At 37.7% G+C, this 25,807-nt stretch overlaps 1 protein-coding gene across 1 annotated transcript; it reads right to left on the bottom strand.

The window, feature by feature from the left end:
* Positions 1-2,240: 2,240 nt before the first annotated feature.
* Positions 2,241-25,170, bottom strand: AFM (afamin). Its single transcript, XM_069458220.1, has 15 exons — positions 25,052-25,170; positions 22,933-22,981; positions 22,503-22,635; positions 21,567-21,778; positions 20,544-20,676; positions 19,842-19,939; positions 18,943-19,072; positions 16,557-16,765; positions 13,397-13,529; positions 11,729-11,826; positions 10,607-10,739; positions 9,724-9,947; positions 8,059-8,191; positions 6,688-6,749; positions 2,241-5,949 (listed from the first exon to the last, which is right to left on the bottom strand). The coding sequence occupies exons 1-14, from the start codon at positions 25,137-25,139 to the stop codon at positions 6,729-6,731; spliced, it is 1,794 nt and encodes a 597-aa protein (XP_069314321.1). The 5' UTR covers positions 25,140-25,170; the 3' UTR covers positions 2,241-5,949; positions 6,688-6,728.
* Positions 25,171-25,807: the final 637 nt, after the last annotated feature.

The raw sequence follows: 25,807 nt of genomic DNA on the forward strand, positions 1-25,807 counted from the left end.
TTGCAAGTACTGTTATAAAATAGAAAGAGTAACCTTATACTTGCTGACCATGATAATATGTTCATTACCAAGGCAACAAAAACTTTGCCTCACTCAGCAAGGTGATATTTTTGGATGAATAATATTTACACTCTGCCTTGACAGAATGAGTCTTTGAGTAAATAAATTAACAAAAAAATAATCTACCACTTCTGATGATCTTGGAGGAGAAGGAACAATGAGGACCATGGCCTGGTGTGTCCTGAAGACAGGAGAAGGGCCATGCAAGAAGGGTGTCTGGTCACTGTTGGGCAACTGCCCCACCGTCGGGGGTTGGAGGGCTTTTGTTGCATCCTCATGGTTCAGGGAAACTGGAATTTCACCATTTGGCTTTTCCTGGAACAGTCACTTTTGGTGGATTCCAACAGGGACCTCTAAGATCACATCCATCGCCAATGGAATTTATTCCAAGGGAGAATGCCTGGATCCTGGGATTGTCTTGGCTCTAGGCTCAAGAGTAGGGTGGGAGTGGAGACACAGATGATTGATGCCACCGAGAAAGATATTTCTTTGCAAGGAAAGAGCTGCACTTTTCTAAGACCTGATAAGTCTTAGTTTTTATTCAATCCAGCTATGTGGGTTAGATAGACAGAATTGCAGGCAACGCCACCCACTTGTAAGATCTCAATAACCTCGTGCTCTCAGTAGCCAAGGGCAAGCCCAGCTGTCCTACGGTTTTGTGTGCTGCATATACTACTGCCAAGGCCAAGCCTGCCACGCCTCACTCACCTAGGTCACTGTAGAAGTCTAAGTCTTCCTGACCATCTGCCGTCATATGTTGCTTTCCATATCCCTAACCTAACGCATCTCCTGCTCTCCCTGCCCTGCTTAACTCTTCCTCTGACTCCTTTGCAACCTGTGGCTTTCTCATCAGAAAACTCCCCTGTATCTACAGCCTCTCCTCTGAACTTCTTTTTCTGGCTCTATCCAAAACATGAGGCTCCCTTGAGGACCCAGCTTCCTCTAAGACCTCCTAAGAAGAGGCTATTTTTGCTTGAACACCACTTACCTTAGCACCTGGTTCATTTTTATTACTTCCAACGTATCTCTCCTTTATCTACTTCTAAAAGCCATAGCTCCATTGAAGAAGATGCCATCAAACTTTACCATCTCCTATCCCTATTTATTTCTGCCACATAGAGAAAGCCTGGTTATGTCTCCTCATTTTTGGGACCTCTATTTCCCTCCCCTATCTCCATCACCAGAGTGGAAGGTAAAATCAAAGCTCTTGTGCACTCCATAGCTCCTCTGCTTACTAGGAAATCATGTCTTTTCTCACTTCTTTTCTAGTAATTCCCAACTGCCCTACCCCTCACTGGGAAAAGATCTTAGGTTAAGTTAAACACTCAACTCCTTTTAACACCACAGGCTTCCTTTCTTAGCCTCCTGGGAAAAGCTTAACTGGGACTTTACATACAACCTTATTCCTTCCCTTGGTATACTCTGTGCTTTCAAAATATTAAATAAAAACTGTCTGCCTTGTTTCACCTAAAAATATCTACTTCTATTTGTCTGTATATTTGTGTCTCTCTCTTTCTCTCTCTCTGTATATATATATATATCTCATGTGTATGGGATGTTTTAGTACCAAAATATGTAAAAGAGCTCTAATTCATTGGCTTTAAGAAAGTAAGTGCTTAAATCAAATATTTTTATCAAGAACATATGAAAGAACTTAAATGTCTTTTAGGTCATGTGGCTTTAGTAACCTTTGAATTTATAAATCTAAAACCACTTATTCACTTATAAATACACGTTTGAAATGTAACATTCTCTCACCTAGAGTGGAAGGAAGCCTAAAGTGGGATATTCTTGCATGTGTTACCTCCATGTATCAGCTCTCTTTCTATATTCACTCCACACATTAATGTCTAGCAATATTCAATGATTCTATTAACAGTGATGATCTCTGAGAAAAATATGACTTTCCACGTAAATTTTAGTAGTCATTATGCCTTATTTATCTCATCCTTATACCTGGGATATACAGATCGTAAATAGGATTTTCTGTCTGCATCTAGTAAACTTCTCAGAAGAGTTTGACATTTAATGTAGCTGAAGAAAACAAGAAAAGATAACACATTCAACGGTCTTCATTATTTCAGATGAACCTTTATGGAAAGTGTTCTATCATTTGAGGGAAATGAAAAACTTCTTTATAATCTTTTCAAGTAATTACTATTAACAATTATCCTTTTTCTGGTGAATATTTTTTCCAGGACACTATGACCGTGATAAATGCATGACAATGAAGAAACATATCGATGGATTACATTCATTAATGAATACTGGATTGTAAAACAAGTCATGTCAATTTACTTGTTTTTTCAAGATTATGACATGCAGGCCTTGCAATAAGTAATCAATAAACACTTTTGGCAAATGTTGGTCTGCAATGTCTCATTTCTTGGAAATGCTTGTTGACATGTACAAAGTTCTAAAGTGGCAAGGTAAAGGAGAAGGCAAACATGTACAACCTCAGATTAAATAGATGGTTAAGGTTCAAGTTCCTGGGAGAGTTAAGAGTACAAGCATTGGAAGCAAACCCAAAAGAATGAGACTTAATTTATTGAGTGCTTACTGTAGTCTCCGCACTTTGACTTTCAGATAGACAGCAATATTATTATTTTTGAATGAGAAATTCAGACTCAGGGTCATGTAAATTACTCAAGAACTCACAAGTAAAAATTCAGGTCTTTCTGACTTCAGTGCTCACACCACACAAGAGTTCATGATAAAAGCTGAGGTCCCCCATGTCCCTCAGCTAGTGTCTGCTTTGCTATCATCCAGTCCTTGGGTCTAGGGCCAGATAATTACTGATGAAATGACAGTTGTAAGAAGCCTGTACATGAAAAATCCAAAATTTTGGAAATGAGAGATCACTGGTTATTGCTTTACCTATTCCTGTTCTCAGTTTTTTCATTTGTAAGTGGAGGGTTTGGACCAGATACTGTCTAAGGATAACAGTCTATTACTCAAGCCTGCTACCTACATATTCTCATTTCTGGTTTTCTAAGCAAGAAAAAAAAAAGATTACAAGCAAGAAAGATGTATTTCCCTGGAAAAAAACCCCAAATCTGTTATAATTTATGTTTGGACCGCATCAGTGTACAGTAAAGAACATGAATGGCCCTAGGTGATAGTTGGCCAAGGTCAACAAGGGGAAGGCTATCTTTGGCAGGTTTCCATCATCCATTTGGGGGTCCTTTAAACAGTGCTAATGCTCAGTGTCTCTTCTGTCATGCATGCTTAAAGTCCTTCCCTGGAAATCTTGCTCTGAGCCTGCTAGAACTATCAGAATTACCTATTAAACTAGGTCCAATTCTTTGGCAAGTCCTTTGAAAGAATGCTACTGGACTGTCACCCACGAAGACAGTACTAATTCATCACTATGCTCTCTCTCCTCTCTCTCTCTCTCTCTTAGAATCATTCACAGCACAATGCTGCAGGACAGCCACTATCAATTGACTGGAGTTAACATTGAAGATAAAAAACTGTTACCTGGGTGCTAAACTAATTCTTCCTTTAAAAAAAAAATAATTGGCCAAAATTATTTTTCTGCAAGAAACTTCCTTTCAGAGACATTTGCAATTCGTAAGAGATTCTTAAAAATGTAAGAAGTCCTTTATTAGTAACTAAGGGTGGAATTCCAGACCATAGAATGGACAAGTAGTGGGGATTAGTTAAGCAAAGGCAAGGGGATGGGTTTATTCATTCTATTCAATAGACACTACCGCAGAATCTGCTCTTTAAGAAAGTAAGCTCTTCAGGCTGCCTGTTAAAATAAATGGAAGATATACAAGTGCATACCTTCAAGACACAGTGATGATTTTTAGTAAGTATTACTTTTACAGAAAATGTGATTCTTGGCCAAGTCATAGAAACAGAGTTTGAAGGAACCTTAAAACGACCAGGACTGGATCCCTGTACCCCACCAAAAACCCGGATGGTGACTGCTCACGCACATGCAGTCTTGGCATTCGCTGTGGCACCATTAGACTTACCACACGTACACGCATCTCTAATGTTAGAAAATTCTTCCTGCATCAATCCAGGTATGTTCTATTCATTGGTACCAGTTCTGTTCAAGTAATACAGAGCAAGTTTGACTTGTACTCACTCCAAATCCTCTCTTCTCCGGGCAAAATAAGTCTTTTGAATAAATCACTTTTCTCACTCTTTTCCTCACATCACACTGGTTACCTGCTTGTGTGAGTGTGTTCTCTGGGATAGCAGGAGAGAAAGAGTTGTGCGGCAGATTCCCTGTGATAATAGAGCCGTTCTGATGAAGCAGGTTCCTGGGTCCCTGGGTTTGTAGGTCACTGTGTCTCCTTCTGCTCTTAGCACAGCATTGAACACATAGCAGAATCCACTACCAGGTGTGAAATTGAATTAGCACATTGTGCTTTGTTTCACTTCTGTTTGCTAAACCTGTCATCTACTGTTTAGGTAAAACTTTCTTCCTGGTTATCCTCATTGGTAGATGAGAGCGTTTGGAGAAAATGGTAAAAGATCAAAATAGCTTTATAAATTAAACACTTAACATCTGCTGGCCAATGTATTAAGTACTTTATACATGAATTTAATTCATTTCTCTAAAGTCTTTGTGATGTGACTATTGGCCCACCTACACAAAGAAATGGAAGTCATAGGGTTTAAAGAACGTGTCTGAGGCCCTACAGCAAGTTTACAGCAGTAGGAATTTGAAGCCCCCCACCCACCCCCTTCTTATTCTGCATCTTCAGCTTAGAGGGAGCCACTGTGCAATGTGCACCCACAGCAGGGGTCCCCGCACCTGTGCCATCGAAATGTGATTGTTCGCTTACTGTCCCTCTCCCCTGCTCAGCAAGACACAGGAACCATGTCTGTCTGGCTCACGTTTGTATCCACAATGTCTGAAATGCGGTAGGATTCTAACAAATACTTGTTGAATAAATGAATGAGAACCCCAAAGACTATGCTCTAAACACTACACCAAAAGAATTCTGGGCATATGCTCAATGTGTTATCTATTAAATTATTATCATCTTCGATTTTAAACATTGAAACACTAAAAACCTTAGAAGTTTAGAAAACAGTCAGGATAACCAGGCTATGAGCCCATGACCAGTTTTTTATTTCCTGAGTTCTCCTCTCCTTTGACATCACTGTCAAGCATTTATGTCTCCAACATAAAAGGAATTGTGAGAGAGGGAGAATGGAGGGAGAAAAACGCCACTATCGCTGTTGCCTTGGACGCTCCACCGCTCTCTGAATAACAAATTTTGAGAGGCATACGAAATGGCCACACCTGGACAGGTAGTCTATATAGCAGTTAAGAATATTGTCCCAGAATTAGAGGACCCAAATTCAAACCTTGGTTCTGCCAATTAGTTGTATCACCTTGAGTAGATTAGTTTATCTCCCAAGTCTTAGGTTCCCTGATTGTAAAGTGAACATAAAAATGATACCTACTCGTAGAGTTGTTAGGATTAAATGAAATAGTGCAATAAAAGTACCTAGAACAATGTTTAGGGCATTGAAAACAGTCAAATGCTAGCTATTGGTAGCAGCAGTAGTTGTAGGAGTAAAGGCGCATTCACTCAACTCCCCGGTTTCTTCCCCGTAGTGGCTGGAGTAGGATCTAAGAGGAATCCGCACACATGGTTGCTATGCAGAGTTCTGACCTTCACAGAGCAGGGAAGGAATAGGCAGTGCGCAAAAGATGCCGATAGAAGGAATTAGTCATGATTGCTTAATTTTGTGAGCAGTATAATATTAGTCTGAGAAATAATTTTACAACTTTGTGTTTATTGCTTGCTCTAATAATACGATTTCAGGTGAAGATTGAAGAAGAATCCTTTTACTTTGTTCTTCTCAGGAAACGAAATTCACCACAGGACACTTAGGAAGCTTATAAGTTGGTCATTGCTAGAAAGAAAAAATAGTATTTTATGTATCAAAAGACTATGAAATGTTACAGTTTGGGTGACAGAAAGTCATCTATTTAAAATAACTGTTAATGGTAACTGTATTTTGCCTTTTGTAGATCCAAACCTACCCTCTGTTGGGGTCTAGGTTTCTGTTCCCTGACACTGTCCGTCATTGCTACACCTATGCAACAGTTTCTTCCTAAAGTTTATGTTAAGAGTCTTACATAAACTGCAGGGGAGAGGGCATCTCTTACATATCTTTTTGAAATCACAAATATATCCCTTTTTGTTTATGTAAATGATACAAGACTCGTGGTGTGCATATCAGTCATATCTCAATAAAGAGATTTTTAACAAAGATTCTTGGAACAGAGTTACTGAGGCCCGTCTACTCCAAACCCTGAGCAGCTAGCTACCCCTCTTCTTTCTGCCAACATTCAGAGATTCAATCATCTCTCACCTATCTGGTCGAGACAGCTGAATACAACAGCAGAAAGGCAGAGGCTATTTAGAAAACTGCTTGAATAGTAAGAAAAATGCTAGCACAATGTAGCATTGCGATCCACCATAACGAGTGGTTGATACCCAGAGAAACAGTACAGGACCAGGAAAGGGGTCTGTTAGCTACATAGCATGTGGAATAAACCAGAAGTAGACAATGAAGCATGAGAATGAAAAAGCCAGGGAGACCAAATAAGCCACAAATACTTTTGACATGTGATTGAGACTGAGGTACCTTTGGTGCTTTTTACTTTGTGTTCCTCAAGCAGCCTGGCTTCAGCTGCCAATTTTGGGACCCTGAAAGGAGAAAAAAAAAAGAGAGAAATAAAAACACATAGGGAGAAAAATGTGACACTATCATTTAAATTTCGAGAGGCACGTTGCCCTGAATTTTGGAAAGAAAACTTAAACCAGTCCTATATTGTATAGGCAGACAATGAACATTTTTTCTTCAAGTGAACTTGAAATAGATATCGAAGGCCTTTTACGAACTGCCAATAAATTCAACCCTTCTTTTGCATGGCCTTAATGTACACACTCACTCAGGTAAGTGGCAGATATTGATTAATAGCCTCTAATTAAAATTAATTATATTTTTTAAAAGCTAATCATGTGTACCAAAAAAGTGAAACCTGTGAACAAAGACTGCAGCTTCTCATCTGTGAGTTTATGCATCAGCTTCACTAAGCACTCACTCAGAGAATCAGAGGCTCCCAACCAGAATGAAAGCTATGTGTGTGTGTGCCCGTGAGTGAGCATGAAGTATGCGAGCGTGCATGAATTGTGGGTGAGGTATTGAGTTTGAGAGTGGAGCAGGTGTTGCTAGGAAAGAAACAATGAGACAAAAAAAGTCGGCAACAACGAACAGGCACTTCCATGGAGCCATCCACTGGGGCTGACATCCCGAGGTAGCTGAGGTCACTCTACAGGGAGTGGCTACAAACTCCACCATCACTGACATACATTAGCATAGTAAAAATCACACCCATTAGTGCCACGACAGTTTACAAATGTCATGGCAACCCCCAGAAGTTACCCTATAATGATAAAAAAGGGGAGGGCCCTTAGCTCTAAGAACTCTCCCTCCTTTTCCCAGGAAAATAATGCATATTCCACCCAAAATTTAACATATCGTAAGGTGTAGACATAAAGTGGAAGTCTGGTAAGACCCAGGTCATCTCCACTTGCAGAGATACACCCGTTTCCCCTCAGGAAACATGCTTTCACGTTCTATTTCTGTACTAGAAAGCCTGCGATAAAAGCTGCTTGAGCAGAAGTGCTAGCGTCTGTCATCAGTCCATCGCACCGGCCCAGCTTATGATTCTTCCAAGTCAGGAGCCAAAGAACCAGGACAATACCCCTTAAAAAAAAATCAACCCTGACAGGATTAGAACCCAGGTTTTCCTGATAGCTTTTCTTATACCAAGGAGACAGAGCCTAAAGCCTGTATCAGAGAGATGTCTGCATATTAGTTGTGCAGCAATTGTGCTCTCAAACACAGACCTCGTAGCCATTGCAGGGAGGAAGCAGAATCCTACAGGGTTCTGTTGTATTTTATTTGACCAGGAATACCAGTTGGATTTCAGCAGAAATGAAACATAACTACCTCTTCATTAAAGCAGGCTTCAGGGTCCTCTGCATTGCAGCACTTCTCCGTGGCTTGAGTGAAACTTTTGAGCAAAGACTGCAGCTCCTCCTCTGTGAGTTCATGTTTCAGCTTCACTAAGTTGACAAGAAACCTGTGGCCCAAAGATGTCAAATAGAATTAATTCAAGATTTCTTCCTGAAAGCACCTATTCTCCAGAATGCTTGTTATAGAATCACATGTCTTGGGGTCTCAACGTGGGTGAGTGTAAAGAGTTAAAATATTCCACTTTTGAAAGACTCTTCTGAAACTTTTTTGTTAAACCTGTAGAATGGATTCCATTGAAACATTCTTTGGAGAGTCGTGTAATGACAGACAAAATGATATAAAAAGTGTGATAGAAGTTGGATAAGGCATACAAAAATCAGTTAAATAGCAGGAGTAAGTTCTAGTATTCAACAGTACAGTAGAAAAAGTATTACTGACAATAATTTATTGTATATTTCAAAGTTGCTAGAAGAGAAGAATTATAATGTTCCCAAAACAAAGAAAAGATAAATGTTTTAGGTGATAAATATCCCAAGTACCCTGACTGGATCATTACACATTGTATACAGGTATCAAAATATCATATGTATCCCAAAAATATGTGCAACTATTTTTATGCCAATATGTCAATAAAAAATATATGAAAGGAGCAATTCAAAAAAGAAGAATAAGCTGTTACAACTAAGTGCTACAACTGCCATAGACAATAGTGATTTCCTTAACTTCTAGTAACTTCTAGAATACCACTGGTTTCCAAACTGCAGGTTGCAAACATTGGTGGGTCTCAAAAGTAAAATTTTAGAGTAATTTTTAAAGTAATAAAAATTTTTCATGCACAACAGTAGAGAGACTAATAAGTCTTGAATACCCATCCTCCAGATTTAAGGATTAACCACATTTTACATTTTGTCACTTTCATTTTTAAAATGAAAATGGGATCGTTAAAAGAATAAAATAGAGCAGACTAGAATAGGATGTGCTAGAAAATATGAAAGTGTATTACACTATGAATATTGCACATAATGAGAGTAAGTACTGTTCCATGAAAAAAGAGAACATATAATAGGTCTTTACTATATAAAGTATTATAGAATACATAACTATATTTGATCTTTCTAGAAAATCTGTGTCTAAAACAACCTTCAGTCTGCCTTCTTTAGCAGCTGAATGCTGTTTCCACTACACTTTATACAGACACTGTTTAAATCCAAGAAACAGGTCTTATTTGTTGCATTTAAAGCATTACCTGAGAGAATGAAAGTAAAACTCCTGTCCCTTTGGGCCTCTCCTTTTTTCAAACAGTGAGCGAGATTCTCAGAGCATTCTCTCGGGAAAATCCAATTCACTATGAACCTGCCTATGAGCCATTCTGCTGGCTACGCTAACTCATCTTTTCAAGTCGTAGCCTAGCGGACACTCCAAGTCTCTTTCGAAGGAAAAGACAAACTGGGTTTTTATTTATAAACAATGCCAATAAATACGCACTGGTGTTTTTCTGAATAGGAGAGGGTAGATAATTTAGTGGAAGGAAAAGGATTGTGGTACCAAAAACACATATCTATTACAATAAACCTTCTCATTAATGCATGGTGTGTCTTCAGGTGAAAGAAAAAGAGGAATGGAAGAGAATATTTGTACCTGTCTTTCTTTCTCTGAAGTTCCTCATTCTGAGCCTGACACAAGTCTGCGTTAAATGTAAATAAATCTTTAGTGGTAGGTGGAGGCATGTATGTTTTATCAGCTTTCAGACCCTCAAAGCAGTGCCTTCTGAAGGCAAAGTTTGTTTTACAACAGTGGTCCACAGCAGGGTTGATGGTTCGATTTTCATTTATTCCACATAACTCTCCAAGAACTAAATCCACCTGTACCAATGAGAGTTGGAACCCAGACATGATTTTAAAACTGGAATGGAGTTTTGAAAAAATATAGTAATATGAAGAGTTAGATCATTCTGAGATCACTATTAACCTTACTCAGAAAGACACATGCACTCATAACACATCACTATGTACAAAGAAAAGTAGAGGCTAGGGTCCAAAATGATATTATGACCAAAATTCAAGCCATGGCAATTTAGTTGCCTACAGATGAATTTCTTGGTAACATATACACAAACAATTGTGAGCAGAGAGCTGCAAGCAGCCAACTGAAAGTAGCAATCAAACACTGTGGTCCTGGGACGTCGCCCAGAGTACTCTCCATCCAGCCCCAAAGAGATACACTCAACATCTGATTGCTGGAAGAAGCAGCAATTTTCTTACTGAACTCTCTCTCTGGACAAGAGGGAGAATTTGTAACATTTACTTAAAACTATAAAGTTTCCTGTATCATTTTAAAACAATATTGTGATTCCTAAATCATTTGCCCTAACAAATCACTTCTATTTTTCTTTTAGCATAAACAGAATAGAACAAAATGAGGATGGCAGAGAACCACTATAAATCAAGGAGAGCAAATATCCCTTTTTTTTTTTTTTTTTTTTTTTTTTTTTTTTTAGAATAGGTAAACAGGCCATACTCACCAAATTATCAACACAGGCAAACTCTTCACTTAGCGTGCAGCAGGTGGTCAAAGCCATCACCATTTTCTCTCCAAGAGAAATGAGTTCTTCAGTAGAGAGCTGAGGGGCTATCTTTGTGAGTCTGATAAGGTAGCTGAAAGAACATTTGTCTGTTTGGTTCCAAATGAAAACAGATACCCATTCTCCCTTAAACAGCAACTGAAACCTTCAAGTCTAGAGACAACCAATATTAGTACAACATGAACCTCAGCTCTCTTATAAAATGGTAGAGAAATGTCTCTTTATTTTCCTGCACCTTGCCTCCTCTATCTATTTTAGCTTCCTTTCTAATTCCATGATTATCTCAGAAGCTCTTGGATTTGCCTGGCCTGCCTTCATCTGTGAGTGCAGGAGCTCCTTGGCAGCAAATACCTTGGTAGTATGTAAAATCCTGCTTGAAATCATTTGCGTAGTTAGTAAATATTTTAAAGGGAGAGTTTAATGGATACATGTTCGGAAAGGATAATCTGAGATGAAGGAAATGAAGATCTTTCATGGACTGAGTTTGAATTCTCAGCTCACGGCCAAATTGCGGAAATAGTAAAATCATGTTTTTTTTAATTGTGTTTTACTTCGATTTGAAGATGTTTAGTTTCAACAAACACCACATTAGTATGATAATTAAGAGAATCCAAGTAAACTGCATATTATTCATGAATGCTCATAAGAGCACTGAAAAAATAACTATTAAAGTGACAAGTAAATCCAGTTATTTCTGTAAACTCAGTTAACATGGGCTTAAATCCTGAGCAAACCGTCTCTTCCCCAGGAAACCTGAAACTTGCTCCATCCCACTTTCAAAGGGGCGGGATCCAGGGATTCTAGGTTGAGACTGAGAAAGCCAAGTCCAAACAGAAACTGAAACATTAGAAAATCAATTTGTCTAAAATCCTAGAAAATTCTTCCATTTCTAGCCTCATTTCTGGTAAAGGATTAATATGACAGCTTAATGTGTATTCTTGACTTTTGAGTTTTTTAATTCCTTCCCAGAGCTTAAGAATTGGCTATCACTGAAAGACTTGGGGAAGGGAATCTTTATTTTAGCCCGGTAACAAGTGTTAGCCCACTTTGCAAACAACCTACTAGTATTTCAAGCCATTCTTCCCCAAATGCTGGAAATGTGCACATTCTCTTTGTACCATCTTGTGGCTTTTCTCAGTTGTCTCATTGAATTTATCTTTCTGAAAATAAGAATAATCACAGTTACAAACACGTTATCTAAAATTTAATCATAAGCTGTAAGTCAACTTGTTCAATATTTTATTTATATGGTATTTTCCAGTTCTCCTTATTACATATTACTCCCTACATTGAGGGCACTTTTTAGATGTGAGTGCAAAAATTTGAATTTTTACGTTGTAATTACAGATACATTTTTTGCTAAATTTGAAAATCCAAATTTCTCATTATCATTTTGTACATTTTTTAGAGCCTTCCAATTTACAAAGCAGCAGTTAAATCTTATGTTGACAATGATTGCATTCAATTCTCACTTTGAAGTGGCCAGAGCAACGGTTATCTCCATTTTTAAGTAAAGAAAAATGGTCTTGTGAAATTGACCTGCCCAGATATATATTGTAACCTCATAATATTCTGAAATAAAAAAAAGAAGTGTATTTTGAAGTCTGTTTAATGACATAAAATGTTTTCTATCCTGCAAACAGAAAAAGTCAAGGAGTGGAGTCTCCCTAGAGCCCCCAGAGGGAACACGGCACTTCCAACACCTTGATTTTAACTCCTTAAGGCTCATTTCAGACTTCTGGCCTCCTCTGAGAGAATAAATTTCGGCTGTTTTAAGCCACCCAAGTTTGTGGCAATAATAGGAAACTAATACAGCACCATTTATAACCAAAAAAAAAAAAAAAAGGTTTTCTTTTTTTTTTTTTGGTTATAAATGTTTGGACCAAATAAAAAACATGTCCAAACATTTCTTAAGAATTATTCCAGTTTTATTTTTTAAAACGTACACATATACTTGCATACATGCACAGAAAAGATGAACAAAACATTAGTTATAGCTATTTCTTGGTGATAGAATCAGAAAGTTTTTGCGGGTGTTTTGGAACTTTTGGTACTTTCCTAATTATCTATAATCATCATTTATTATCATTACAATCATAAAAAATTTAATATGGCTCAATAAAATACAAAGTACATAAATTAATGTACATGTACAATGTTTAATGGGAAGAGTTTGTTTTTTTTTTTTATAGACAGTCTCGCTCTGTTGCCCTGACTAGAGTGCCGTGGGGTCAGCCTAGCTCACAGCAACTTCAAACTCCTGAGCTCAAGCGATCCTTCTGCCTCAGCCTCCCGAGTAGCTAGGACTACAGGCATGCACCACCATGCCCGGCTAATTTTTTCTGTATATATTTTAGTTGTCCAGATAATTTCTTTCTATTTTAAGTAGAGACGGTGTCTCGCTCTTGCTCAGGCTGGTCTCGAACTCCTGACCTTGAGCAATCCTCCCACCTCGGCCTCCCAGAGTGCTAGGATTACAGGCGTGAGCCATTGTGCCCGGCCGGGAAGAGTTTTTTTAATCAACACACCGGATTAGTAGTTCAAAACACTATGTGTAAGCCAGACTGGTGATGTTGGCCTTCCCAGTGGTCATCCTGTGCTGATCTACAGTAGACTCTGACTAAGCAATCACATTTTCTACCCCCTAGACTGGAGTAATACTTTGATATCAATTGTTAAGTGTTTTGTTGTTCTTTTTTAATTTTCTGAACCTACAATGATAGGACTCACCGCACGACGGTAACAACCTGGAGGGTTTTCTGTGTTGCAACAATTGCTCAAGAGATCCTTGTATACGTTAGCAATTCTTAAAAGCTCCGGTATAGACAGGTCTGGATGGTTCCTTGAGTATTCATAAGTAAACCTGCAGTGTGGAAAAATATTTTATATATTATAATTTAGAAAAAGAGCAAAACACCAAATCCTACTATCTTTTACTCTAGTCAGATCTTTTAATATAGAGTCTGCTTTCAAATGCTAAGCTCCTCTTCTGGCTTGGTCAGGGAGTTATTTAAGAGGACATTTTGACTATAGAAGATCATTTTATTAATACAAAAGTTCTCTTCCATGTTACATTTTAGACTAACAATGTTTTTTACTTGGGAGGAGCATAGAATTACAAGAGTTAATTATTAGAATAATTTAACTCACAAAGCATCAGAAATAATATATTGTGTCACTGGTGCTTTAGAAAATACATATTGAATATAATTATGTTAAAAAATGCATTCAGACTTCCACCTTGGGGTGCTGGGAATAGGGCTAGCTTCTCACTCCCAGTATGGTCTTGGTGAGAGATGGAAGCAGCCTTTGCCCATTACTCCATCTTGCCACATGCCTAATAGGGGAGTGTTCACCCCTTCAGCTGTAAATCATTAGCAGTGGTCTCTATGGTCTCAGCCAGACGCTTCAAGAGTGTAGGCGAGCATGATTTGGGGAGAAAGCAGGAAAGAGAGGAAAAGGAGGCTAACACTAATTAAGCCCTCAGAGGTGGTAGGCACAGGATCAAGCTTTGGGCATAAGAGATAGAGATATGCTTCTTGGTCTTCACAAACACTTTCTTATTTAGCTTCACTTAGTCCTCACAATAAATGCTATTTAACATGAGGAAACTAAGCCACTGCCTGGTTAAGCACCCTGCTATCAATGGAAGATACAAAACTCAATTTGACCCTAGGTCCCAAGGGGCTGTCTACACCAGTCTTTTCTAAACCAGTTGACTCTTGTCTCAAGAGAGATATGTCTTCTCCAAGTACCTCAGTCATGTTCGTTTTACAGTCTTCTTCAGAAAAGAATCTCATCTATTCGTTCACAATAAGTTAAGATATTCCGTGTTTTGTGAGAGCAATACTTTACAAAAGATTTTCATGCCCATGTAACTCTTTTCATCCCTCCACTTTCTTTTACAGCCTTTGATCTTCTCAATCCCATTTGTGAGATATATCCCCACACCCTAAAGCAGTGGTGCTTAACCTTCAGAGAATCAGGGCTCCTCTTAATATTTGATGTAAGCCGTAGGCTTCTTCCCAGGAAAAAATAAAAACATACATAGAAACACTTCCCAAAATGTTGCAGTGAAAAAACCCTGGAAGCCTACTCTAGGCGGGGGAGTCCATTGAGGTCTTTCCTCAAATGGTTACATCCAGAAAGATGTAATACCTTAAAACTCTGTTCTGACTCAGTGTTCTCATTGTTAATCATTTCTCCCCAGGCTTCAAATACCATCTATGTTGTAATAATGCTGATAATGCAGATGATGGTGATGATGATGATAAAATGGCTTCCATTTATGGAGCACATATGTCAGGTACAATCTATCATTTTGTTTAGTTTAATTTGACTTCACATCCACAACTTGTGAGATGCAATAGAGCACAGTGGTTCCAATACCAGGAGTCTGAAGCCACACTGCCTGCATTTGAATCCTGGCCATGCCACATATTAGCTGTGTGACTCTGGGGCAAGTTACTTAACCTCTCTGTGCCTGTTTTGTCACCTGTAAAATGGGGATAATGAAGTTATATTAATCTTAGAGGGTGGTTTTGAAAATTCCATTGGTTACTAGATGAGAAGCACTTAAAATTTGGTAAGTATGCAGTAAACATTAGTTGTTATTATGTCCTGTAATCTTCAACCCAGACCTCCTTCTAGTGCTCCAGGATCACATATATAACAGTTTCCTGATAGTCCCAATGAGTTACCTACCTATACCTCAAAACCAATGTGCTCAGACCTAAGTATATTCTCTTCCCCACAAAATCTGCTTTTTCATTCATATGTCCCATCTCATTGGAGGGGAAAACTACCTACACGGTCATCTAAGCCCCAAACTGGGGTTCATTCCAGATAAAGTTGCTAAAAAATAAAGGTGATTTTGTCCTTCTTTATTCTTCAGTGAAAACCATTTGGTGGGATCCCATTACTTACTAAGCCTGCATGATCCGGCCCCGCCCACTCGCACTACCCTGGTGTTTCGCTGCCTGACTCACAGCCACATATACACCAAGCAGTGTGATGCTTCTATCTATGCTCGCCCTCCTCTGTCTAGATTACCAAGATTTCTTCAAGTACCACCTCCCTATCAAGCCTTTCCAGGGTCCCCATACACAATCGACCACTTCTTCTTCTGTCCCCTACATTACGTAGAACATAGTGCTATTAGAAATAAAAGAATCTTCTTTGCACTTATTTATTTATACATCTGTCTCATCTCACATTATACTCCCTATAGAGAAGGTTTCCTGGAGGTAGAAACCCAGTAAAGTCCCTGGATTATATTTCACCACCAATAAATCAATGAATGAATATTCTTATATGGATGAATGAATATACTTACATGAAGTTTATATATGACAAAATAAAGCACAGAAAGGTTAACTGGTCCCAGTGACTCAACCAGGACTCAAATTGAGTGCCTGTGGTTTCAAATCCACTAGTCTTTCCCTTAACAGCTGTGGGGTGAGATAGTACAGCTATTAAGCCCACCGTTTCTTAGGCCAGATGGGTCAAATCCTTACTCTGTCATTTTTTAGCTATAAATCTTGAACAAGTCACTTCATTGTATCTCAGTTTGCTCATCTGAAAAATCGGGGGAAATTGTACTTATTTTACATGATTGCTGTAAGAATTAAAACAGATAATCTACATAAAGTATTTAGCCCAGTACCAGATGCATATCAAGCACTCAATAAATGTTAGCCATTACTTTAATAACACAGTTGTTTTTTCTTAAAATTATGTGAAAACACTAGTCTATAGCCATGATTTTGAAAAATTATATGATACCCAGTGAAATAAATGGTTCCATATCCTTCCACCCAAATTAGCCAACAGTGGTCAAACCTTATAAGGTTCTGTTTGCTTTATAAATTTCAATAAAGAGTGATATTACTCAGCAAAGAAGTTGTCTGGGTCAATATCTCGTTCTTGACATATATTTTCACTGTCAGTGAATTTTGCTTCTCTTAAATCCTCTGGTCTGTCGTCTTTGTTTGAGTTAATTATGCATTCGCCACGCTCTGGTATTTTCTTTTCACAGCACTCTTTGATTTTGCTGGAGATGGAGTCTTGTTTTGAACAAATGTGGTTCATAACCTTGCTCTGTGCCAGATAAGAATGAGAAATGATTTCATATTCAAAATTTCTTCAGGGCTGGGTTATCTTTCACAATGGAATGGTGGCATACAAAACCAGTCATGAGCGTAACATCTGGAATCATTTCATCTGCTAATTTAATAGATAATGTTCATTTAAATTTTGTTTTCATTTGATACATATGAAGTTTTACATGAATGCAAGCTTTATCAGCATTTAAGATGATATAACTGTGAAAAAATGGCTCTACTATAAATTTACATTCATTGTTAAGTATTAATCTTTTAAATACGTTACCCCTACTCCTCTGCTCTATTGACATTGTATGTTCTAAATGTAGTTTTCTTTTCCATAAGAGTCCACCTGTGTTTTCAATGGAGGCCACCAAAGACATGTTACTGTTAATATCTATAATCCTCATATTCTCTTGTGGCCTGAAACTACATTGCCAAGCGTATAGCAAAAACTCAATGAATATTTGATAAGTGAATGAAACAACGGTAAATGAACGAACCACTGTAGCAATTACCAGATGACAATTTCTCAAATATAAGAAGCTATTATACTCATGGTATCATTTTCCTATGGCTATCATTCGTTTGAAGCTATTCAAGTCATCAAATAATTTACAAAATAGAAAACCTTGCTCTGGGCCCCATTCCTACCCTCCACTGCAATTCTAACCTCTACTTAAAGTTTGGGAATTCGGGAGAGGGTGAGGTTATCTGATTTACACATTAGTTGGATAATTTCTAAAAACTGATCTGGCCCCTGGTCCCCCTTCCAGACTCTCCACAACGAGCTGCACATTCTTCCTCCTCTCTGTTCCAGGCTGTGCTGAGCTATGTTGAGTTCCATCAACACACCAGGCTATTTCAAGCCTTCATGACTTTACTCAAGCTCTTCCCACTGACTAGAATCTTCTGGTGAACACTGAGGGTGAGGCGTGGGAGGAAGCTCAGGGTTGAGGTAGAAAGTGGAGTGGGAGCCGGCACCATGTTTGCAGCAGGCCACAGAGAACCGGAGAGCCAGTCTTCACATAGACACTCACATCTCACCTGAGGCCACCATGTCCTAAGCAGAGCATCTCTTATTCTCTGAGAATTTGCTTCTATTTTCAATTAACTATAATTCAATTCCTCTTATTTCCCCATAAAGGCATTAAAGAGATGGATATTTGTGATATAATGTGATCCCTTAGTCTCAGCTCCAAACTTCACAGAAAATCTACAATTTTATCATAATTCAGTACATTAGATTTAAAATTATGAAACCTACATCCCCATAAACAATCAAACAATGTAAAAATAACTCGCAAGTGAGATTGCTTTAAGTGGGGGTACAGTTAGGGAAAAAATTCTTAGGTATGTCTATTGTCCACTGCTTGAAATAAAATGGACATTTCTTAATACTCTAAAATTCAAGTTATTTAATTAACATACTGTCTTCCCTGTGAGTCTAAAACAGTTAAACCAATTAAAAGTTACCAAGATAAAGCCTAATTTCAACTAAGAAGATGTCAGGATATTTTTAATAAAATTGTATTTCCTTTGAGTGTATGAACAGTTTAAACTATGCTAAAGAGATATTTACCAATATATTCCCTAGGCTAGGGAGATTAGGGAGGTGTTACTCAAAGGACACAAAATTTCAGCTAGACAGGAGGAATAAATTCAAGAGATCTATTGCATGTCATGGTCATCATGGTGACTATAGTTCACAGCGATGTATTTGGAAAGACTACATAAATAGACTGAGGATTCTCAGAGAAAGAAGCTTTTAAAAATATAGTGACACCAAGTTACCCCCTGAGCTTCACTATTAATTTCTAACATCTCTAAAAGAGGATTTGTAATGTAAAAAAAATTCAATCTAGACTAATAAGCTTTCAAAAATCCCTAAAGTTTTACATCAAGACATTTAGTCATATAAGATACAATTTGCTGAGTAATCTTTAAAAATTCCATGTATATCTGTAGGGGAAGCCTAGGATCCTATTAAAAAATTAATTATTTATTCAACAGTTTATTAACATTGTTAATTATTTAATAATTTATTATTACTCAACAATTTATTAACATTCTGATTTCATTATGGCAAAATAACCACACATCAGAGTAACTTCAGAATAAAAAATGGTTACCAAAAATCACTATTTTTACTTGGTTTTAGAGAATATTTACTGTGTCACGGATGCACTGTACAACATCCCCTTCACAACATCCATCGTACTTGGAAGAAACATCTTCTATGAGGGAGGTAAGTTCCTTAAATTCAATCTTGGGAAATTTTTGACTGAGTACAGCAATATTTCTGGAAATAGAATTGATAAACCACTAAAATAATTTGGTCAGCAAATAAAGCAGGTGGGAGTCCTTTACCAATACAATATAAATAGCTCCAAAAAGCATTGCTACCACTGATTTATTACAGAAATCTTTATCAAGTAGATGATGGCAGGTTGCATGGCCTGCAAAATCACTAATATTAGGCCGATATTTTGAGCCTCCCAGAGTCCTGACTATGAGCAAAAAAACAACCCTGAGAGATGTGCTCTCTTCCGTAATCATTATAGCAAGACACTTCATGGAAGGGCCACCACTTCCTATTGTGAGCCTATGGCAGACATAAATAATCCTTTCCTGCTGAAATCTTAAAAATTTTCTGAAGAGATTGCTCTAGCACCATTACTAATCAGTTAGAGTGAACACTAGAGATATAATTTATCCATGCAAAGTTGTCTCCTCATCATTAAGGTCAAAGATCAATGGATAAGTCATGTCTAAAGCACTTGAGGTGGTCTTAAAAGCCTGGCTGGGAACTCCCAGACCAGTTCACATTTCCAATTAACCAAAATATACCTCATAAATAGCCCCTTTTCTCGTTGGGGGTCTCCCCATCTCCCAAGTCTTCTCTCATCTGACCTAATGTTCTGGTTCTGAGCTATCCATGTAGGCTCAGACCCTCCTAGTTCCCTGGGATACTGGGAAGAATATAAATAAAAATTCATCAACCATTTCACAAAAATGGGACAGAGACAAGAAAATTCAAGTAGAGACAAGATACATAGTATAAAACTCACATAAAGTTTAAGACTTTGGTTCCAAATTTCCAATATGCCCCACAGACATTCTTTTGATAAGAAGAAAATGCTTTTAAATATTGTATGACAGGTGCTGCCTGAAGAAGAAAAAGAAAATTCTTTTGCAACAAGAGCAAAATCTCAGTATTCTCTTATTTTTTTAATACATGTCAATCAAACTATTACAAAGTTTGTTCAGAGGCAGAAAATCTATGAAATTTTTATTTTAGTAAACTTACATACCAAAAGAAATATGCATTTGTGGCACATTACAAAGTCGGGACCAGTCTTCCCGATGACTGAATTGTACTTGGTAGGAAGGTGCATGATGCTTCCCTAATGGGGCAGTATGCTATGAGCTTGGCCATCACTACTGAGATGATTCCATTTTATGGGTAGTCAAAAGAGGGCGTGTCAAAGAGAGAAGATAAAATGTCATCTTTCACCCTGGGTATTCACTCACTAGGGCTTCCTTCCCATTTACAAAGAAAACAAAACCAGAAGAGAGACCCAAGGGTCTCAGGTAAAGAGACTATTTAGAACAGCAGCTAGTGACCAATGGGTTGGAAATCAGTGAATGGGACAAAAGAACGTCATGTACAGTAAACAAGCCCTGTGCTATAGTTTAATTTTCAGTGAGGGTCTGGATCTGTGGTGTTGGGGGATTCCTTATTTGTTTCAGGAAACAAATGCGATACCCACCCTCGTTTGAAAGCAGCTGACTTTGTGTTGCTCTTCACAGCATGTTTTAGCCACCTCCTCAAATCGAGCAGCAACACTTAGAAGTGTAGGGGCAAAGACAAAGGGGTTCCTTCTGGCAACTTCATAGATATAGCTATAAAAAAGTTAAAAATGAAAAAAGAGAGAGAAGAAGGGAAAAGGAAGAAGCAGGATAGGAATGAATGAATGGTAGATGAGGGAAAGGAAGGGAAAAGGGAAGGGAAAGAAATGACAGGAAGAGACAAGAAGAGCAAGTTGCAAAACTGAAGGGAAAAGGAAGAAAGGTTTCCCATTATAGAAAACTTCAATATAAGGAAGCATTATTTAGTTCCCAATAAGAGTCCTTTAAAGCCCTTATCACTGAAATTGCTAACTGAAAAGTAAGGGTGACGACTGCAATGCTAATCCTGAACACCAAGCTATGGCTCTTCTTCTTCCTTCCCCATGCTGCCAGGTGGTCGGCGGTTCTCCCTTCCATGTTCAAAGAACAGCTATGTATACACACTCCATCTGCTCCATTTGATTCAGGGATCATATTTACTAATGTTCAAATAAACTTGTGATTTAAGGTTCAATGAGCACACCAGCTTTCCAGAAAAATCTCTGCTTCTGCAATGACTGCACTACTAAAAACAGATTTTTTTTGCTAAACATCCAGTAATTTAATGTCTTCCTGACTTAAAAGCTGCAACTTCCCCTTGGGAAGAATATATTGTTTCTTCCACTGTGCTTCCTAGCAATTTAACACCGTGCATACACCTCTGCTCTAGGAGTTATCACATTAGAAGATACATTTCATTGATATAAGGGTCTTAGAGTAGGGTCCATATCTTATTCATATTAATATCCTCAATACGAGCACAGAATCTGACACACAATAAATGTTAAATGAATTAATGAATGAACGAATCAATCAACCCAGCCATGTTCCTTTAAGATAGGTACTGGATTTAGCCTAAGAATAATTCTTTAATTAGATCATTTTTCTACTAAGATTAAACTTACTGATTTAGAAAAGATTTTCTGCTATTTTTAAAAGCCTGGCATTTCTCTTCAGGATCCAGAGTAGGGAAAGGAGGCAGAAATCCTACATCAGCTTTCTTGTTAAAGAAGAAACAGGGTCTTCTTTCAAAGTCAACCTTACTGCAGCAGTGTGAAAAATTATGCTTTTGTGGCAACCCCTCCATAGCACATATTTTTTCCTGTAAAACATTATTCTGGACAATAAAGGGGAAAAGGACAATTTTTAGTCATGGTATTCTCTACCTTCTTAGAAAACACAATGGGCACAATAAATGATCAGTGTTTCCCTTTGGGAAAGAGATTACAGTTTTCCCACTATTACCAGCAGAGCATTTTTACCCACACCATTGACAAACCATCCCACACTTTGGGAAACTTTCTCTATACTATCACAAGACCCCTCAACCTCTTACTCTTTCCTTGCTGCCTATATTTCCCTTCCATCGTGGCTTTTCTCTTCATCTCCCAAGGTGACAATATATGGGTATATTAATGTACTGGGAAAGTGTTTGGAAGTAGTGTTTAGTAGTAGTTTTCTAGATATGCAGATGGTGACTCTACTTGGAGGAGGCCCAGAAAAGAAGTTGTGACAATAGAATACATATCAAGAGAGGCAGCTATGGTGGGTGTCTCTGTACTTTAATGTGCATTTTCAGGCTATTGGCTTCCTCCTCTACGTGTATACATCTGGCAGACTATATCCACAAGGCATATGCATACGTATTGCAAGTGCATAGCCAACTTCTGTGCACGATAATACAGCATTATTCTCTCTCCTGAGGAAAGTACCTATCCTAAATACTAAAAGCAAAGTAAATGATATGCCTAGATTATCTTTCTTTCCACATTTTCAAGCCAGAAATTCTCAGTGTTGGCAAATAATCTTCTGTGTTTAAGAAACGCAAGCAATTTACTTACAGGTAATTTGAAACATTCTGGAAGGGACTTGTTAGCCACGCATCTGTCTTTGTATTCTACCACGTCTTTCACCAGAATTTCCACGTCTTCAAAGGTTGCTTCCTGAACATGTTGAGCAAACGCAATGATGGTGCTGCAACAGTCCACACAGGGCACACAGTGACCATTTGCAGATTTTCCATTTATGTTCAACAAAAACTCATAGGAACATCCCAACTAGCCTCAGGAACTTACCTAAATATGAAGGCTATAAATTTTACAACTATTTGACAGTTCAATTACCTCACTTAAATTTTACAATTAATGTTATATTTACTCTTTTGATATGGTTTCTATTTAATTAAATTACTTTTGTGAAGCATTGGCATTTCTGGAATGTATCAGATAAGATTACAATAAACCTCATGAAAAAGAGTTTAGCACAACTCACATGTATTCAATATTCTCTTCTATAAATTTCTGGGTGGTCCTGAAGTCATCTAAAAAGCAAGAATATTTAGGTTATTGCGTATCCTGGTATTTGAACATTTTCCCAGGAAATAACTATGCATGGCATTTAAGTGTAGAAAGTATAAAATAGAACACTGATGGTAGAAAATAATTTGGCTTATTTAACAAGAAGGAAAGAAGTCATATGATGCAAATAGGAGATCTTAATCACAGCTGATTATGTGCTCAAGAGAGATTCATTAAATTTAATTGATTAGAAATAATCCTAAACTGACCAGACTTTAAATTTGTCATTTATGGCTCCCTAGATAACAAATGTCAAGTACAAACACCATTTCCATAAAACATGTTTATCCTTCATGACTAGAGAAGTAATATAAAGATTAACTGATGGGCAATGTAATGCCATGACAGGGCTTGATGAAAGATGTGCTGGTCAGACACTGTTATTTAGGTCATCTCTCAACTCACCTAAGGTCACGGATTCCTTTCCAAAAAGCGTATACTAAATAGAGAACATTTATGTGTGTTCACATAGACCACATTTATGGAGTCCTTATTTTTTGCAAAGTATTATGCTAGACACTAGGAGGCAATCAACAATGGCTAGAACATCTCCCCTGGACCTCAGCTTCCTAAGCACTCTCTAGTGCAAATGACTCGTGGACATGACTATCATCCAACTTAGAATGTGGTTAACTATTTGACAGGAATGCTTTATGATCCCTGGGTCAGAAACCAAAACAGGATCATAGAAGGAGTGGTATACGAGTTGATCATGAAAAGATATAAAAGATTTAGTCAGCAGAAAAATGAACAGCCTGTCTTTCTGTGTGAGAATGACGTGAGTAAAAGCACAAAAGTGAAAAATCTTGAGAGGTATTTAGGGAAAGTCAATCAATTTTCAGGAGAAAGTGGGTCATACAGAGGAATAGTGGGACCTGGGTTAGAAAGGGCCTGGGTTCAGATTATGGGAGTCTTGTATACAGAGCTGAGGAGTTTGGGCTCCAATTGGAAGCCATGGAGAACCATTGAAAATGTTTATATAGAATAGTAATAGGATCATTCCTATACACTAAGAAATACCAGTCAGGTAGTGATATATCTAATAATACTGGGACCTCCCACAGTGCCTGACAGTTAGGAAGTGACAAGAATTATTTGTCAGATAAACGGATGTAAGAATGGATGGAACGGAAAAAATAAGAAGAACATTAGGGGGCTTGTACAATTTTCCCATTGTGAAATCAGTAGGATCTGAATTTTGGTAGAAGTAATGGAAATAAAAAGGAAAACATACATAAAAAAGACATTAAACAGACAAAATTAACAGGACTTTGGAACAAGTTTTTACAATGGGAAAGGAGAGAGAGAGAGACCTCAAAAATTACCACTCTCTTCAAGCCCTCTGACTGGTCTTACTGGCAGGTATTGTAGGGGATTATCAAACTGAGAAAGACACAGTCCACACCTTCAGAGCCACTGCGATGCCAAGGGGACCTTTGTTCAAGTTACAAAAAGGTGCTCCTTCCAGGCCAGAGGGATTACAAAAAGACACCTCCTCTGGACAGGTGAAGTTCAAAATGTTTCCCCTTTGGATGGAAGAAATATAAAAGTCATCCCTTCCTCCAGACTGAGACTGCCTTGGTCAGGCTTTGGGGGACTGTACAAAGTGTACCGTTCTGCATACACTAAAGATGTTTACCATGCAGTTGGTAGAGCTGTTACAGGACAACCAAATATCTACTGGAAAAATCACAACTCATATTTATTGTTCCACTTTTACCATAATCTATACACGTTTGCAAGAAATGCTAATATTTTTAAATCCAAATTCTATCTCTCTGCAACATTTTCTATCGTGCCACAGGTTACTGACCATTTTCTAGGTGTGATAACTGTGTCTAATTATAGACTTGGTAATATGCATATCAAAATACAAATTCTAGAAAGGTTAGTTTGGGATAACTGATCAGTTTATATAAACTAGTGAGAGGGGAAAAAAACTGAAGAATTAAATTGAAAGAAAACAAGGTTAAAAAAATAGAAATTATCCTAATTCAGTCAAGCTTTAGCTGATATACAAGTAAATTTCTTACCTACATCCTGAGGCTTTGTGGGCAGAGTTAGGGATTCAGTAAAAAAGAAAAAGAAAAAAACAAAATCTGTAAGTTTTAACTGTTTCATTTTTTTTTTTTTTTTTTTTTAAGGAATCACATGCATGGAAGAAAGTAATGTGGTTGAGGAGCATCAGGTTTTTATGTTATTCTTTGGCATTACTAGTAAAAAAGTAACCTGTTTAATCTATTTTGAAATACTGAACATTCAATTTTTATTTATTCACCCTGCAGAATTTCCTGCTAATTATTAACTAGGAAAAATTGCCTCTGTGTTTCCCTGGAAAAATCTTTTGAGTTAGAAGAAAAGTCCACAGACTAAGTATGCATACTACCCAAACAAACAGCAACCCCCCAAAACCCTGAAATACCACAAATGTTAAAGGAAAAATGAGTAGAATAGATATGGTTCAGCAATCTCCCTTCTGGGTATATATTTAAAGGAAATGAGATATCTGTATCCCATGTTCCTTGAAGTATTATTCACAACAGCCAAGATGTGCAAACAACCTAAGTGTCAGTCAATATATTAATAGATAAAGAAATTGTGATTTGTGTGTATGTATAGATAGATATATACACACATATATATACCCACATACACACACACACACACAGTGGAATGCTATTCAACCTTAAAAAGAAGGAAATTCTGTCATTTGAGACAACATGGACAAACCTGGAAGACATTAAGTGAAATAAGCCAGACATAGAGGAAAAAATACTGCATAATCTCAC

The sequence above is a fragment of the Eulemur rufifrons genome, chromosome 24, assembly GCF_041146395.1.
Source record: "Eulemur rufifrons isolate Redbay chromosome 24, OSU_ERuf_1, whole genome shotgun sequence".
Classification (NCBI taxonomy): Eukaryota; Metazoa; Chordata; class Mammalia; order Primates; family Lemuridae; genus Eulemur; species Eulemur rufifrons.

Bases quoted from the DNA above. Each gene is read 5' to 3' on its own strand.
- AFM (XM_069458220.1), bottom strand. From the start codon at position 25,139: ATGAAACAGTTAAAACTTACAGATTTTGTTTTTTTCTTTTTCTTTTTT. The intron at 11,827-13,396 runs GTGAGTCCTATC...TCTTATTTTCAG, and splicing joins CAGGTTGTTACCGTCGTGCG to AAAGATAAATTCAATGAGAC. The intron at 8,192-9,723 runs GTACAAATATTC...TTTGGGCCACAG, and splicing joins CTTCAGAGAAAGAAAGACAG to GTTTCTTGTCAACTTAGTGA.